This window comes from Ambystoma mexicanum, chromosome 14 (genome assembly GCF_040938575.1).
Source record: "Ambystoma mexicanum isolate Mex_15411 chromosome 14, UKY_AmexF1_1, whole genome shotgun sequence".
NCBI classification, from domain to species: Eukaryota; Metazoa; Chordata; class Amphibia; order Caudata; family Ambystomatidae; genus Ambystoma; species Ambystoma mexicanum.
Window position 1 is genome coordinate 142,272,798 of NC_090940.1, and position 18,789 is coordinate 142,291,586.

An 18,789-nucleotide genomic window follows, 5' to 3' on the forward strand; every position below is an offset into this window, starting at 1 on the left:
ATCCTGAGAAAGTTGATGGTTAGTCTTGAGACACAAAGCTGGAAAGGTAGCTCGGCAGGCTGAGTGGCTGCTGCTGAGATGCCAAGTACTCCAACACCTGTAAATCCGATGGCTTTTGTTTTCCAATTTCTTGTGGAAATATTCTCGTGGTTAAGGGGAGAATCGTGCCCTCCTAGAGAAAGTCCACATTTGGCACCCATCTGACTCTAGATACAATGCACCCAAAATGCTCCAGTGCAACATTGTCTGCACGCTTGATTCCTGCTGCCTCGCCGCTCTAAAAAGTGCGTTTGACTTCGTGTGTACCTTTTTTATTTAGGGCATGTCGAGTGCTCAATGTAAAGTGTCTTGCTGCCCCCTGGTGGATGCAGAGTAAATGGAGCCAGGGTTCCAGAGTTCATTATAACACACATTGCACATTCTTCCTCGCGCGCATCTCTGGGGATATGGATTGTGCGCCCTACCGTAGATATCGGGTATTCCCTCACTCTGTACCCTGGATGCGTTGCTTGTCATTATATAGTTTGGTCAGATAGCACAGCGAGTTGAGCGCTCGCCCCTGATATCTGTGTGCAGCCAGCTGTTGCAGGTTCGAATCTCAGCAACGCATACTCATCCTTTCGAGGTATATGCATGGAGTACCACTCTGTTATTTTCAGTGCTCTGAGACCCAAGATTGTGTAGCGCTATATAAGAAATGGATGTATATTAGAAGTTTGAAGGTTTACCAATACCTACATCGGTTTTTTTTTTAAAAACCAAGGATTCAGAAGTGCGAGTGATATAATAACCCCCTTACAGTCCACATGTTTTTATTGGTGGCATTCAATGTCGCTTTTAAATCTTCCTTTGGTGGGTACCCAACAATCCCCAGGTGCGTGAATTTAATTTTATAGATGAATGTATTAAAATTTTTGTATTTTTTTTAACTAATCAAGTAGAACCATCAGCTGTTTGTTATGAACCATATAACCTGTCTTAACCACACTCTTATTTGGCTAATTACACATAGAATCTGGAACATCCACACAATTAAGAGTTGCCTTTTTATCTGGCAGGATCACAAATATCCCCTGTAGGTCTCTAGGCTGTGTTCCTGTTGCTTTGTTTACAGATGTGGAAACTGTAAACCTCTTTTGGGTTTAAGAGGCATTTCCTTCCAGGGTTCAAAGGTGAGGAGGATGTTACGTAGCGCTCATTGCTTTGGAAATCTCGCTACCTTCGAGGCCAAAGGCGAGCATGGAGTGCACGAGCCGCCTCCGCGATCAGCTTATTCTAGCGCTCTGAGCTTGGGTATCCGACATCGCTGGAACGCCGCAGATATCGGTGAGCAAATATGCCCGATGATGACCAAATGTCGGGTATTCAGATAGCAGACAGCCCAGAGTACATAGGCTGGGTAGCAGCGCTTCTTGGGCTTTTCCCTCTGTTTACTGACCCTCTACTATCTAGACATTCGAGTATGCGGCATGGAAACTGTTATCTGGTGTTATTTTCTACCATACCAATTCTATTATTACTGCCAATAGGGGATGCCAGATAATTGAATGTTTCAGTCAATTAAGTGCTGGACATGACACGCGTACACAGGTTAAAATACTGACTCCCGCAAACACACAATGGTCGTTATGACTTGCAGTCCGTACGGGAAATAAGGCAAACAACCCATAATATGAGCACCCGTCTTAATCGGCCCCATTACCCTCAAACGCTCCCTCGTGAAGTTCACGCCCCTCCCACCTGCCCGTAAGGGTGCCCAGAGGGAGCAATCCAAGTCCAAATGTGGTTGATCAGCAAAAATAAAGCGAATTACCCAAAGTGAGTCAGAACGGGAGCCGTGCACTGACTGACTTGGCCATTTCAGTGTCTTGACGTGTCCTCGTGAGTGAGTGTCAGCCTTTTCCCTGGGCAGCCGTGCTTTTGCGTCAGAAGGGATCAAAGCCGAACCATTGAACCCGGAAGCAAGCAGCGAGGTCCGGAACTGTTTCTTAAAGTTAAATAATCGAGGGGTCTGAGAACTGGGTTCACTGGAATGTGCACCCATTGTTATGCCTTTAATAAAGGTCATGGGCGCATTTGAGCAGAGTCCCAAAGCTCCAGGGGCGTCCTTGATAGTACACGTGTTATTAAAGGTGAGCCCCCCCCCGCCATTCACAGTCGAGTGTATGTATGTGAGGCATAGCTCTCAACTCACACGCTTTTGGCGGGTGTCACCCGCCTTGTAAAGGGCTGACTCACCCGCCAAGTCTCCTGCACGCCCATTCATTCCAATGGGCGTCTCACCCGCCAAAAACAAAATCGGGTGATTTCACCCACCTTTGCAAAACAAATGGTTGAGAGCTATGTGTGAGGGGTTGCGCGGGAACTTCTATGTTCCACTGTTGGCAGCTTCCTTTCTGAGGCTCTCCTGCACACACCAGCCCCGTAGGATTCAACAGCAATGGATTCTACAGAACACATTTTTAGCAGAATCGGTGTGAGTTACCTCTGTAGTTTGACCCCACAGACCCAATTTGCTCCATGGGCTTGGTACATTTATGCAGAAAGTGTTCTACGTTTTGTGAGACCAGTCCGTTTTACCAAAAATCTCATGCTCGGATAGTCGTTACATTGGCATGGTCCTATTTTTGTGTTCCTCCCCCTGCGTTCAGCCTCGGCTCCTCCCATGCGAGCGACGTCATCACAAGTCTTTGAAAGGGCCCTCAGGGACCCAGCCGTTCATTGGCGGCTTGCACATGTTTGAAGTCGAGGAGCGTAAACCGTTCTTCCTGATTCGCCATAGCGACTGAGTGTAGCGAGGGAGCCCAAACCAATCCCAAGGGTTCGGAGGTGGGGGGCGGGGATACTCCCACGTGTGAAACTTTTTAAAATAATGGGTTCAAATGGTGCTTTTTAGAGCAAACCTTTTTTTTTTTTTTAATGGGTAAAAAGCCTTACAGTTTGCAATAAGGTTTGTAGGGCAACTCGTGAGTAAAAATCCAGTAGATGCAAGTCACCAACAGTGCACAGGAGCATTTTTCCAACACATTTTCCTGATGCCTTTTCCCACAATATGTGCCAGTATAAAACATGTTCACACTGGCTGTGTCCATACATTTCCATGCTGACTGCGCCATTATACCCTAGTATTCCCATATAAGAACATACTCCTGCTTGCTTTGTACATAATGCCAGTAATGCTACTATAAGAAAACATGTCCATACATGTCCTGCTAATATATTGCAGTATCCCCATTTCAGTTGCTTCACCATTAAAAGGGCATGCCACAGTATGAAAACATGTCCAAACTGGCTGCACCAAAATGCCAGTTTAGCTACATAATAACAATCATCATCCTTGCTTTATTAAGATGCATAATTGAAAATGTCATACTACAAAAATAAATGGCTAAACTGGCTGCATTCAAATGCCAGTCCAGGTACATAATACCACTGATCAGCTTGCTTTACCAAAGATGCCCATTACAAACTGTCATGCCACAGTAAGAAATGGCTAGACTGATTGCATAAAAATGCCAGTCTTGCTTTGTAATAACACGTATCCTGCTTGCTTTACCAAAGGTGCCCAATACAAACTGGCTAGATTGGTTACATAGAAATGCCAGTCTAGCTTCGTAATACCACTGATGATTGCTTTATCAAAGCAAGTATAATGTAACCCAGCAACTGTTCTACCTCAACTGTCTTTTTCCAACCAATGTAATTTAGCGCTGTGATTCTTCCGGGTTTGGGCACCATCAACAAATGAAATAAATAAAATAAATAAATAAAGCTGTCCAATACAAAATGCCATACTACAAAAAGAATTGGCTAGACTGGCTGCATTAAAATGCCATTCCAGCTACATATTAACACACATCATGCTTGCTTTATCATATATGCCCAGTAAAAACTGCCATGCCTGCCCACTTGGTCCCCAAACACCTCGAAGGCACACAATCAATTGTATGCGTGCAAGGTGCTGGGGTGACTGGGGTCCAGGCATGGCATTTTTTTACTGAGCATCTATAATAGATGCTCATTAATAAATGGCATGCCTTCCCCTGGTCTCTTCAGCACCTCACATGGACAGATAATCAATGATATGTGCATGTCAGGCGCTGGAGGGCTTAGGGTTCGGACATGACATTGCATGCAAGGCGCTAGTAATCCCAGCAGACTGGGCTTGCATTCTTTACTGGGTTTAGCCAGTAAAAAATGCCACATCTGCCCCTCCTGTGCCCCAGTGCCTTAGATGCACACAGTGAATGTGATTGTGTGTGTATGCGAGGCACTGGGGGGCACAGGGGTCAGACATGGTATTTTTCTACTGGACACCTATCATAGATGCCCAGTAAAAACAAACACCATGCCTGTCCCCTAGAGCCCAGCTATACACACACCCACACAAATATTCACACAACAAGCCCTCGATCATTCACACAAGCACCCATCACCATACATTCACTCATAATACAGGCATACACACATCCATACACATATTTAAATAATAAATAAACTGACATATCTTACCTTCTGCCTGGTTTTGAAATGTCCTCCCAAGTGCTCCAGCTCCTGCAGCATGAACAGGAATCAGGAAGCAAGAGGTTCCTGGTTCCTGCAGATGCGTGCAGAGGCCCGAGCGTGGATAATGACACGCTCGGCTCCAGCCGGAAATGCACCAAAATGTTGCCTCCAGAATTCCAACTCCCGAAATTCAGACTTTTTTTTCTGACATATATATGTGGGGAAATATGGACTATAATAGTAGTAGGGGGGTGTTCTGGGGGGGGGTCCCCCTCACATATGTATATAGTGTAAAGGGGGTTGGAAAAGAAAGTCGTCATTTTTGGGCATTAGAATTTTTGGGGGTCATGGTAATCACATAGATCCCTCAAGCCTGCTCTGTCTGTGTGCGGGGAGGCGCAGCATCGCCCCCTCGGACATGCAGACATGTAGCTCCCCCACCAGCATTTCCAATGAGCTATGCAAGACTGGGGGAGAAAAACGTCCCCAGCCTTGCATGGCTCATTGAACAGGTGCTGCTGGGGAACTGAACTGTCAAAGGGGGAACCGTGTTTACCTTTTGACAGTTCAGCCAAAGCCAGCCCAGGCGCACTCCCTCTGCTGGAAAATGGACGAGGTGGACAGTGGGTCGACGCCCCCTCACCCATTATGGACGAGCCACCTCTGCAGGCGTCGGATCAGAACAGCGCCATCAGCGTACAGTACTGGCAACCTATGGGGTCTCCTTCATGTTTGCTGCTCAGGAATTGCTGCTGTAAAGTCCAAATAGTGTACATCGCTCCCTCGACACCCACCTCTGTTCGGTTTAAGTAGAGCAAATAACATGGGGTTTTCTGTCAGGGTGCACTGATCCTCCATCCTAAACAGGTTATTTCTCCACTGACCCCCAACGCCAGCAAGCTTCTATCCTGAACTGGCGGTTGACCGTACTTCTGCAGCTTTTGGGGTTCACTAGCAAGCTCCCAAAACAACCTGTCACGCACAGAGCAGAGGAGCCCAAGGCATCTCGGGGCCTGGGGGAGTAGCCCTGAGGACTGATGTTAAATCATTTCTTTCTGAAATTAGTGACTTCAAAAATAAATTCCTTCTTTTTGAAGTTCGAGGGGAGCCCCCACTAGGACATGGTGGGCGGGGCCTACCGCACCGCGGGGGGCACTGCTACGCCACTGACCAGACAACTCTGCCACGGACCATCTCCATAGAAATGGCTGTCAGCTAGTCTTTTCGAGGCTCTCTGTCAGGGTTCAGTGACAGACGACAACCAAAAAAGTGATGGGTGGAAGGTTTTGAATAAATCTTAACCACTGGCATTGCTCTGGGAAACCTTCCACACCACCATTTTTTAGCCCGTCTATGCCATTGCAAAAGGGATGCAGCCATATGCAAATCAGTCAGGTACTGCCACCAATGATAGCAGCCCAGCCCAAACTGCTAGGCCAGGTCCCCTCTGCATGGAAACACAAGCAACCCCAGACATGTTTCGGCCTTGTTGGGCCTCCTCAGTGAGGTGCAGCTTGGTTCCCTATGGCCCACAGCATTGCCAGTGGTTAAGATTCCTTCTAAACCTTCCAACCATCACCTCTTTGTTTTTGCATTGTCACCCCGAGTGGGACGGGTATGCCCAGATCTGGGTTCCATGCCTGTTGGGCCTAGAGACCCAAGCTACTCCTCGCTGATAAGGCCCAACAAGGCCGAAACATGTTTGGGGATACTTGTGGTCTCCTGCAGAAGGGATGTGACCTAGCAGTTCGGGCTGGACGGCCCCTTTTGGGGTGGGGCCAAGCCTGATTTGCATATGGTTTTTTTCCCCCTTCTGCAATGGCTTGGCAGGCGAAGAACAATGGTCTGGAGGGTTGCCCAGAGCAATGCCAGAGGTTAGAATTCATTCCAAACCTTCCAGCCATCACCTTTGTTTTTGCAGAGTTCCGTGACAGACCATCATAAGCCAGTCGGCTCTTTGCCCCACCCCCCTCTTACCCCCAAACCCCCAATCACGGGGGAACCACACCCAACTGGGCCTTCTACAGGTTCCTCCTGGCTGCTTCGAATACTACCAGGGCTACAAGCCCACACGCCAGGCACAAGTACCACAACCCATCGAGTTCTCCTGATGTCCATCGACGTTCATAGTAGAAATATAAAACGTACAAAGTTTAGGGGAAAAGCGTGACAGTGGGTAAAGCATGCCAACTCAATGGGCAGAGTGTCCTGCAGCGGGATACTAGAGCATTGCTAAGATAAATGCCCTTCTGTGTGTTAGGTTACCTCAGTAGAATAGTGACTAACCCCCCCCCCCCTTGGCAATTGCATTTTACACGTGCACATAGCAAAATGGCTGTGCAATCTACATTATAGCTATAACGGCCCGCCAGCCCGAGGCAGGTAGGCCGGAGCACTACGAGGGCGTGGCTATGGCTCAGGGCCGTTAACAGCCTTGTCTGCCCCGGAATGCAGGGCTTATCCCTATTGTTTTCAGCAGTGCTGATAATCGTTTTTTGGGATAGAAAGGAGGGGGGGGGTGTGAGTCCTGTTAAAGCCTTCTACTGCGGCCAGAAGCGGGCGGGGGAACGGCGTTGAGATGGCAAAAGGGCGGCAAGGTAAGTTGTTGGAGGTGGATCGTGGGGACCAGGGGGAGATATTCACAGGTCTGGGGGAAGTGTTTGCCGAGATGGGGGGGTATGCAAAGGGCACTGGCCAGAACAACAACAAAAAAAGGCACCTATGCGAGGAGGGGAGCACAGATGGGTGGCCAAGAGAATTCACGTGATTACTGGTGTATTCCAACTGCGTTCCCGGCTGCCTGATTGGATGGACACACCCCTCCCCCAGGTGCTAAGGGAGCTTCTAAGCGCTTAAGACTCAGAAAGTTGCTGACGATTAACTCTTTGAACGATATCAAGTGATGTAGACAACATCGCGAATAAAAAATGCCGACAGGGGACCCCCCTCATCAGGTTGGACGCTAAGGTTTGTCTCCGCTTTGCAGGACAGATTAACACGTAGTGCTTTTTTAAAATCTTTCTGTCGGTCTTCTCTTTCTGGTGCTGTGACGTGACAGTGACGTGTATGGTGGTGCATAAATGTTAATGTTAAAGGGATTTGTACCGCGCACCGTCACCAACGGAATCGGTCGCCAGGCGCTCAGGCGGATCTGTAAACGATATAACCCTATAAATAAATAACTAGCGTAGGCACAACCCTCCCCGAGTGTGAGAGACACACCTGAAAATGTACAGGATCCATTTAGCGCTGCCCAGATTCCCCCACTGCTCCAAGTTCCCTCAAGCGGTCATTTGCACAGGCAGGAGGCGTGGCCAAGGGGCCTGTTGGTAGGCTGTGGTTCGGGACTCTTGCAGAAGAGCGGCCTTTATGCAGAGAGGAGCCTGTGATGGGGAAGGGAGACTTCCTGGCCTGCAGCAGCAGCAGTATCCCTCCCAGACACATTCCTAGTATTTCCTGTCTTCAAGGAGGATCCCAGATGAATCCGGTATCCAGTGAAAATGGCCACCAGGGGGCACCATGTCCTTAAAAATGCACCCTCCAGACAATCAAACCATTTCCCCACATATTCAAGGATTGAAGGTAATAATATGGAATGGTTAAATCAATGTCATCAAATCCTAATGGATATAAAAAGTGATGCAATCACTTTGATGGAAAATCCAGATGCTGTAAAAAAAAGACTATGGGAAATTGATTGGATCAACACCTGCACAGACAGAGCTAAATATTCGCTTATGAAAAATGTTCCCCCAGAAGGAAAAGCCTACAATTCAATCTATAAATATCTTGAAAAATCTCCGGACAAACAGAAGAGAATCCTGCTTATGAAATTCAGGCTAAATCAATTCAAGACAAAAGAGGTAATTAGACGATGGCCCAAATATGAGAAACTGAACCCGAACTGCAGATTCTGTGACCATTTTGAAGAGAATATTAAACATCTGGTTTTAACCTGTGAAGCTTTCTCTACGAGAAGAATGACACTGTTTAATACAATTGTGGCAAATAAACCTCTTCATACCATGGAAGAATGGTGGTTGGAATGTTTCACAGAGGCTAATAATAAACTAACATATGCCTTGACATTTCTCCTGAAAAACATTGAAGATGAGCTAGCCAAATCACATGAAAATGGATGCAAATATTAGCTAATGATCTGTGATACATTTTGTCCAATTAAGTGTTTATCTTTTCTATTACTTTTACGACTTTTATTGTTTATATCGTTTATATTCCTTACTTTGTGACATTCTCTGTTTTCACTTGCTTATTGGTCAATTATGATATCTTTTTAAATGATTAATCAAATGTGATGTTATTTCTTTTAAAGGTTTTTTTTTTATAAACCAATAAAAAAAAATTAAAATAAAAAAAAATATGGAATTATACCCCTCCTGGACTATTTGGGGAAAGATTTTTAGGGCTCAGGGGGGAAAAAAGTGGCCTCTGCTTTTTTTTCTTGGCGACATTATCACGTGGAACCGATGAATCCGACTTGGCGTTTTGGGATAATCGTCATGCTGCACATCCCGGCGGGAGCACATGCTACGTAAGAAAGCACGTGTGCCCGCCGGTATCGACGCATGTATGATCCAGCGAGTGACATTAACCCTTGATTTCCGGGGAGGATCTCCTTTCTGGGATCTTACCTCAGGTCAGGGAACAATACGGTTAATATCCACCTCCCGAGAAGGGTGCAGCGGTGAGGCCTATGCAGCAGGAACCATGGTTTCGCTACTGGCACCAAGCGGTTCCATGCTATAATATCCCGGCAATAATGGCCCCGGCTGAAAACCAAGCGGTCAGAAAATGAATTTGACATTCCAAGTAATGTAAACAGTAACAATAAAGACTTTTTAAATGTAGAAAGTAAAAGTAACTCAATGTATTTTTGCTTTTGATGGAAAAAAAAGTACATTATGTGCAAATATTAGTTTTAGAAATGTGCTGTTGATTCCTTGTTGATTTAGCAGTACCAAGGAATACCTTTTTTCAGCTTCGAAGGTGTTACAAAAGTGGGGGGAAATCCCCTAAAGCCCCAGGAACCATTGACCCTCCCCTGCCCTCCTAACCTGCTCTGAACCCCACGGATCACAGACAGACTTTACTTTTTGATCTATTTTATGGTTTTATTTTTCATTAAATATTCGGGTTCGGATGTTTTGTTCTTTCTTCATTTTTGCTTTAGTTATTTTCAGTACACGCCGGGACTGAAGCTCTTCTTCTGTTTTTCAGCATCTGGTGTCACCATCTTCACCGGGGAGCCCAACATGTGTCCGCGCTGTGGCAAGAAGGTGTACTTTGGTAAGGAGAGCCACCTTCCTGCCCCTGTTTGCATTGGCTGCAGGTGGGCATTGTAGTAGGTTCATGTCGCATGATTTGCCCTGGCCTGGCAGCCACCCAGACCTGAATCACAAGCCTGCTGTTCTACTGATCCACGTGTGTGATCTTGCACGAGGCACGAGGCGAGCTGCTGGGATTTAGGGTTTGTGGCTCCCGTCACCCGCTGCACACTGAGATCTTAATTTGCCCTGGTCACACGTGAGCAGCTCCTTCGTTCCTGATTTCTGTCTGCATTACAGCAGTTGTAGTTTTGTTTTTTACTTACCGGGAGACAAAGAAATAACACACCCTGGGCGTGGTACTCGTATGCGATGTGAGATCACTTGAGCGCTTGCTTTACTTGCACTGTGCAGGCTCAGAAGTAATCCTGGCTTCCCAGTCCCTTGAAAACTGGATATTTATGTCCCATCTTATTGTGTATAGCGCCAACATGATGCGCTGTTTTGACCACTTCAGAGTGCTACGCGACCTCAGGGACAACTGGAGAAATGAGAGTTGGTGGGGGATAAGACTGAGGATGTGGAGGGCAGTGGGAAGAGATGGTCCTGGAGTGATGGGAAGAGTGGAAGCTGACCTGCTGGAGTGGAAGTGCAGATGTGGAGGGCAGTGGGAAGAGATGGTCCTGGAGTGATGGGAAGAGTGGAAGCTGACCTGCTGGAGTGGAAGGGCAGATGTGAAGGGCAGTGGGAAGAGATGGTCCTGGAGTGATGGGAAGAGTGGAAGCTGAACTGCTGGAGTGGAAGTGCAGATGTGAAGGGCAGTGGGAAGAGATGGTCCTGGAGTGATGGGAAGAGTGGAAGCTGAACTGCTGGAGTGGAAGTGCAAATGTGAAGGGCAGTGGGAAGAGATGGTCCTGGAGTGATGGGAAGAGTGGAAGCTGACCTGCTGGAGTGGAAGTGCAGATGCGGAGGGCAGTGGGAAGAGATGGTCCTGGAGTGATGGAAAGAGTGGAAGCTGACCTGCTGGAGTGGAAGGGCAGTGGGAAGAGATGGTCCTGGAGTGATGGGAAGAGTGGAAGCTGACCTGCTGGAGTGGAAGTGCAGATGTGGAGGGCAGTGGGAAGAGATGGTCCTGGAGTGATGGGAAGAGTGGAAGCTGACCTGCTGGAGTGGAAATGCAGATGTGGAGGGCAGTGGGAAGAGATGGTCCTGGAGTGATGGGAAGAGTGGAAGCTGACCTGCTGGAGTGGAAGTGCAGATGTGGAGGGCAGTGGGAAGAGATGGTCCTGGAGTGATGGGAAGAGTGGAAGCTGACCTGCTGGAGTGGAAGTGCAGATGTGGAGGGCAGTGGGAAGAGATGGTCCTGGAGTGATGGGAAGAGTGGAAGCTGACCTGCTGGAGTGGAAGTGCAGATGTGGAGGGCAGTGGAAAGGAAGAGTTTGGAGTTCACATGAGCAGGGTCGAAGGTAGCATACGCAAATGGAAGTGCAGATGGGGGAGGATACTTGGCAATACAAGTGCAGATGTATGTTTTGAGTTGTGCATTTACTTTGTTTTTGCTTCAGAGCTCCTAGGGGCACTGTACAGTTTCACAGAGAAGCCAGAAGGTAGTTTAGGAGGAACAGAAAGTTGCACATACACTCTGCATGTTCATGTGGTGTGTCAATTACACTCTGCATGTTCATGTGGTGTGTCAATTACACTCTGCATGTTCATGTGGTGTGTCAATTACACTCTGCATGTTCATGTGGTGTGTCAGTATGATGGGCTGCATGAAAAGAGCTGTGGTACATTTCATTTTGTTTGGGCTATTTTGTGGTGCTTAATCGCCTTCTAGAAGCCAAAACTATTGCATTCGAGTACATGTAGCACGGAGAGGGCATGTGAGGAGGGGCACAAAGCCTGTGTTTTTAGTTATTTACCCACCCATTGACAGCCCCAGGCAATGCTAATCCATATGGCCATTGCCACCCACTGCCTGCCCCTCTGCCCAAAATACATCCTCCTGGGATCTCTTGGAGCTCCGTTATATCAAGAGATAACATCAAACTTTATCCCGACACTGTTATTTCTGTGCAGTCTGCTGGGAGTTAATGGTATAATTACAGCTGCACATGGCTACTGGTGTAAGAAAACTGTCTGAACCAAGCACGCTTTCAGACATTTGATTGTTATTATGTTCATACACTAAAGCCCTCTTAAAAACAAGTCATGACTAAGCCAACAGTTTTTCCTTGAGGTATTAGATGAGGTACTGCTGTCAAATGACAAAGTATCCACTCCGTTTTGCAGCTGTTGCCATGTTATGGCCAGGTAGTACCATTATAACATAACAGGTGTATTTGTAGAGGGCACGTTCACCCCAGATGGGTATCTTGGTGCTATTGACAGATAACAGATGTTTGTTACCCAACTTTATGGTACTCATTTTAACAACCTTGGGAGAATGAGGGGCTGAGTGGACCTGCCAGTGCATAGTAAATGCCTATATAAAAGCCCAAACTGTTGACTTTTGCAATACTTGTTATATGTGGTAGGTGCCAAAGTAAGTTAAAAAAGCATCATACCAATTAGCACAACCTGGTACCAGTGTCCGTGCGTAGAGCAACTGACATCTGGATCTGCAGCGAGAATGACGTACACACTCACATACCAGAGCATGGCGAAGGTGCATTGGTGTTGTGGTGTGTCGAGGGTTGGAGTGTGCAGAACTCTGATTTCCGAGCACTAAATCCACACAAGGGTTTGGGGGTAGTTGACTCATGCCTCGGTCATACGCATGACTTAGGAGAGTGCATTCTCACAAGTTGGCCTCCATGCTCCACACAGTGAGGACCAACCATCCTGTAATTGACAGGGCTGCAGTGATTGCATGGCCTGTGTCCCATGTCCGGCACACTACCGCTCCTCGATGCAGAAAAGTCCAGTCTTTGCTTGTCCACCAAGCTGTTTCTAGGGACTGGTGGCTGTCTGGGGCTCTTCCAACATGGAGGCCAGATTAGAAGGGTTTGTTTTCTCTTTTTCAGGGCTCCTCAGGGATCCCACCGGGGTCTGTCATGTAGCTTCTCAGCTCGTTGTTCTGTTTTCGCAGAACAAAAATGGAGCAATTGGGGTGGATTCCTGCTCGCACTGCAGTGAGTTGGCCATGGTGCGTGGCTGTTGCCTTATACGAGGTGCAACTATTGGGTGATTAGAAGTGGAAAGGTTACACAGGCTTCATGCAGTGTCAAATAATGTCCCCTTCTTAGTATTTTCTTTCAAAGTGAGCCTTTAAATCTTGATAATAGAGTTTTAGAGCACAAATGAGATTTGTTTTTCGACTCATGTCAGTTTACAAACTGCTACTATTCGTACATTCAAGATTGATTTATGAAGCTATAAGCATACTCTTTTTGCTTAATGGGTTTCTAACGCGATGTGTATTCTAGTGCTAGGTGTGTACCTAGTTCCATAGGAAACCCGAAAATTGAATTGCTAACAGTTTCACTTGCAGGATGGATTTGGCTAATATTTTGCAACCAAAACATTTGTCCTGGCCCCCCTCCCCCAAACTGGACATTTTGGGAAAGATTCATTTTAAAATGAAATTTAAAAACACTCTTTTCTATCTACTCCCATCATTTTCCCAAAAAGCAAAAGTCCAAATTCCTGTGCAGGCCAAAAACCACAGGACGGACGGAATTGGACCAAATAAGAAACAACTTGGGAATGAAGCATTGAGTCCATTTCTGAGACAGCGTTAGAGTAACTTTGCTGAAAATGTTGGGGGTGTGGGAGCATGACATCTAAAAGAAAGGGGCCCCTGCCAAATGAGTGGGTCAAAAGGGTGTTCCCCCAAAGTTGGGGGGGCACATTTGTCCCCCACCCTAATATTACGCCCCTGCGGGACAGGATTGGGTTCAATCCAATCAGGAGTTTTAAAAATATTTGATGGTGAAGGGGGAGCCCTCGCCCCTGCTCCCAAAAATATAGCTATATCTCCCATGGTGCTTTGCAGCTGAGGAGCTTATCAGAAATGAAAAATCTGCAATTTGTTCCCAAAGTTCACTTGCTAATAACTTTTGATTTTCTGGATGGATTTCAATTACATTTTACAAACTAAATGTTTGTCAAGGGTCCCCCTGAACTGCAACTTTTGGGAATAGGGCATTATAAAATGAAATTATTAAGAAAACAAAACATCAGTTTTCAACCCATTCATTTTCTGATGGAGAAAGTGCAGTTTGTGAACAGCCAAAGTTTGGTGCTTTGCAGCAGAGAGGCTGAGCAAGGCTAATAACGTTCGACTTGCTGGAAGAATTTGGATGAAACATTCCAAACAAAAAGGTTGTCAAGGGCCCCTCCAAACATGACATTTTGGGGTCAATTAATTAAAAAATTAAAGTTAAGAAAACATAAAAACTCACTTTTCAGCCTACTTCCATTTACTTTCCCATAGAGAAAAGGTACGTTTTTTGAACAGCTGTTGTTTGAAAATCGCTTGGCAGATTTGGACCAAATCAGAAACAATTTGGGCACAAAGCATTGACTTAATTTCCATGACTAGTTTGTGGCAAATACATCAAGTCGTTTTTAGAATATTCAACAGTGACATGAAGGTGCCCCCTGCACCTTAAAATTTCCATATATCAGCCTTGGTGCTTTGCAGCAGAGACTCAGAGGATTTTCAGAAATTAAAAGCTGGCATTTCATTTTTTTGGTTGCTTGGTGCGAGTGATTCCCGCGATATTACTGGGAGAATTGAAAGAGCTCAAATCGCTATTTTGGGGAGGAAAAAAGATGCCATCAAACTTTGGAATTAACTCCCCACGACCTTAGAGTCTAAACTGTCTTGATTTCAGAAAGAGACTCAAAACTCTTCCGTTTATATAGTCACTCCCAGGGGAAAACTGATTGTTTGAACAAAGGCCATGGCTAGTGCGCACCAAAGAAACCTATCAGTGCAACATGTGCAGTAGCCACAGCGGAAGGGGCATTGCCACTGATCGTGGTGGAAAGGCCATGGCTAGTCGGTCCCAAAGAATCTATACTATAAACAAAGCCATTGAAATTCTGTGCAAAAACGTTTTGTTTGACAGCAGTTGAGATGAACAATACATTGCAACAAAACCTTTCAAATTCTGTGAAAAAACCTTAGTTAAAGAGACATTAGCTAAGTCCAATATCTTCACTTCCTTGGTCCTAACTGACCTTTCGTTGTGGGAAGTCAATTCCGGTATTTTAAAGCCCAACCAGCTAGTTTTTTTGTAAAAGGATGGGAACTACTACGGCGGGGTTTTATAATCAATTACTTGCAGCAGAGGGTATGGCAAAAGACATTTTCTGACATATATGCTGTCCATCGATGGCTTTTCATAAAAGCCAAAGAAACCGGCGCTGGATTAAACTAAAAGAGTGGATTATCGCTAATCTGCTGTCCATCGTGATCCATCTTCACTCTGACATGACATTAAGCATGGGATTGAGTAAGGGGGCAACGCATCCCAAACCATCCGAACATCAAATGGGCTGTGTCCCGGCGACACTATTATTCAACTTATTTCTACCCGATATTGGTGTGGAACTTGGGGATACAGTGTTTGTTTCCCCCTCTGTGTTGGGGCACAAAACATTTTGGGTATCTTACACAGATGTCATTCTCCTTTCGAATCATTCGAAGATTGGCTTCAGCGACTCCTCGTCTAGGCCTTTAGGCTATGAAAAACGCTCTGATCTTCAACACCATGACATCTAATACATTTGCCTTTCATGCCGGCCAAAGAAAATTGTCATACAGGTAGAGATTGAATTCTAATAAAATCGAAGAACTCAAACTTGAGATACTTGGGCTTTAACATCTATGGATCAAAAGGTGAAACACCTCTGAACAAGTTATTGGTAAGACTAATGTCAAATGAGGTCATTACATTGACGATTTGGCTAATTTTCTCTTTAAAACCACTGCTTGTGTTTTACTAATCAAATGGGGTTTCCGACCATCTGTTACGGGCTGGAGACTGTTTATCAGTTGGCCGAGTGGGATTTTGACTATGTGGAAGGGCTGATCTGGAAAAACACTCTTGGGCCTCCAAAACCAGTAACAATGGCAGTCATTCGAACTGAATTGGGCCTGAATTCGATACATTCAAAAATAGGCCGAAAACAGACCCAGTTGTGCTTAACGGTTTACAATCCACCTGTTAATTCCATCGATGAGCAGATGGACAGGACCGAGGCTTCACGCGAGAGTGCTCTGATCCAGTCATGCAGTACATTTCTCAAGATGGCATCTACCAGTTTGGAAGAGGCGGCAAGTAACAAATTGATGGCCAAGAAAAAGATTTGCCATGACTGGATTTGCACCTGTGAAAACTCAAAGACCTATATGAGCTATACTGAATTAAACCGGGTTGATCGGAAATTAAGATGTTGTGCCCCTTACCTGCCATTATACCCACCCTGGGCCTTTGCTAGAACCCTGCCACGTGTCTGGTTAAATTTGTTGCCGATTAGGGAGAATAAATGTCGCTGGGCGGCTGAAGGTGTAGGAGATTTCACCTAGATGTTGTATGTCCTCGGGGAGTCGTTAAAACACTTGGTGTGTGAATATTCAGGTCTGACTTCTCTCAGGAAAGATCTCTCTGACTACACCCTTGGGATTCCCTGTGGGAGCGTTTTTTCTCAGATTACTGTCCAATGTCATTATTAATTGCGCTGTTTTGCTTTTTACGAAAACTGGAATTGCAAATGGTGTTTGTTTTTTAAGTACATTGTCTTGTATGTTGTTTCAAAATTGTATCAATTGAATTGCATCTATGTGGTATAATGTGTTCAGGCCTATTTATTCAGAATATAAGACACTAAATCTTTTAAAAACATTTTTTTAAAGGAGCTGTTAAGGTGAACATTTTACGCAACAAAATCCTTGAAATGTGGCAGACGTTTCAGGCCAATGTGATGTCATATATGAAGTAATGTGTGATGTAATCTCTGATTTCATCATTGTAGTCGCACGCTGTGCAACAGGGGGGCGAGTACCTAAGGTGGCTTTACCTGAATTGTCTGTCGAATTTCAAGGTTTTTATTGCATACAATTTCCACCTGAACGTCTCTTTAACTAGGGTTTTTTCAGTGGGGGAGGCGCCGGGGTGGGTGGGGGGGGGAGCGGGGGTTGGGCGGTGTGTGTGTGTGTGTGTGTGTGTGTGTGTGTGTTTTTTTTTTTTAACGCATCTCTGCTAGACTAGGTATTATTTGTCTTTTGAATCCCAAATCTTCATGAAATTGTGCACAACGTGACTTCTTATAATGCCAATACAGATGCAATTTAGGGGTCATTTTTATCTCGTGCAGTGCAGGGCCTCCCAAATCCCACCACTGACAAAGGGGAGACATGTATTTGCGGGGCTTACCAAGTAAACGGGTCTGGATAGAAAAGAGGAGCACTTGACACCGTATGGGTCCGTGCACACCCCAGACTGTTTCTGTGTAAAGTGTCCTGCAAAACCATTATGTTGACCATCCTAGAGTTGGTCTTGAATTCATGGCAGCTCTATACACCATGGTTGCCCCCAATGCCCCTGACTATCCCTCAAGTGATGTCACCAGGCCTTTTACTAATGCCAGATTCCTTATACATTATTCCTGTGCATCTACTCTGGAAGCCCCGCCCCTGTTTGTGTCCAGCTCATTGGCACATGTTTCACGCTTGATCGTTGTGTGTTTTCTTCTTTTCCTAAGCTGAAAAGGTGACTTCCCTGGGGAAGGACTGGCATCGGCCCTGCCTGCGCTGTGAACGTTGCCAGAAGACCCTGACCCCTGGCGGCCATGCTGAGGTAAGACGACACCACCTTCTAAACTTTAAAATGAGATATTCACTCCAGTCGCCAGTGGGTGGCACAGGTTCATAGCACCACCTAACCAAAGGATTCCATTCCAATACTGTGACGTTTTGCAAGCAGGCTGGAGATGCTGGTCTGACCACAGCGTGTCCTATTCCCAGTGCTTTAAGTGAGCTGTGGCCTGCCGGGGCTCCAAAAAGTGAGGCTGCACAGGGGCCACCCAGACCCATCAAACCACGGCACCAGCGGGTTGTCATCCCCTGCCACATCCACAACAGGAGATGAGCCCGGCGGCCGTTTGCCACTGACTTGCCCGACTTGATCATGGGCGGATGGCCCCCATGATTAAGTCAGGCAAGTCAGTGGCAAACAAAGTCGGGCAACAGCTGTGGCTGAAAGAATTGCCAGCCAGTCAGTGTCACGCAAACTGTTTGAGCGACGCTGTGACTGGCTGACACTTATGCCAGTCACAGCTGCCTGCTGCCAGAAGTGTTTCACTTTTGTGAACTCTAACTTCCTCTGGTGACCCCTCGCAAGGGTCACCAGAGGAAGTTAGACAGTCCCATCCTGGCGGTGCCGGGTGCCATCACTCCTCTCATGCTCATTCACTCTTTCCAAGCTAAGGCTGTCTACGCCCCATGACGTCCCGTTAACAGGCAGGGGACAGTTGCTACACCGCATTCTCTCTCTGGTGGTGATCTGCACCATATCAGGCCGATGCTCCGTAGGGGGTGGGAAGAGATCGGCGGGAAGCTGATATAGCTGGAGATATCTGCATGCCTTTCCTTTGTCCCAAGCACTCCACGCCCTCCACCCCCCAGGAAGATCAACTCCGCGGAGAAGCAGCCCCCAGGATGTGCACATTGTCAAGCAGTTTGGGGAAAGGGACAGGTACCAGGGGCGGGAGTGACTTTACATACCTTCAATGGGGAAACTGGAGTGAAACACATGGTGTTAAGTAATACAAGATGCCCAGCGTCTCTGCAGGGGGTCCCGGCTTAAATAATATATATATTTTTTTGTTTTAGCTCAGTCACAACTGTGTTTTGGTACTTGCAATTGGGCATTCAAAATGTGCGTAGCAAAACTGCAATTACCAGAATGCAAAGCTAAATAAAAAAAATAGGGCTAGCCGAACATTTGGTACGGGGAAGATGAAAAGCTGCAGGATGTCTTAGAAG

The 18,789-nt window shown here is 46.3% G+C and overlaps 1 protein-coding gene across 1 annotated transcript in view; it reads left to right on the top strand.

Moving 5' to 3' along the window:
• CRIP2 (cysteine rich protein 2) overlaps nucleotides 1–18,789 on the top strand; it is a 384,169-nt gene that overhangs the window by 291,406 nt on the left and 73,974 nt on the right. Inside the window, exons 5-6 of the mRNA XM_069638742.1 lie at nucleotides 9,745–9,813; nucleotides 17,508–17,602. Coding sequence (XP_069494843.1) covers nucleotides 9,745–9,813; nucleotides 17,508–17,602 — 164 coding nt within the window. The remainder of the gene's footprint in view (nucleotides 1–9,744; nucleotides 9,814–17,507; nucleotides 17,603–18,789) is intronic.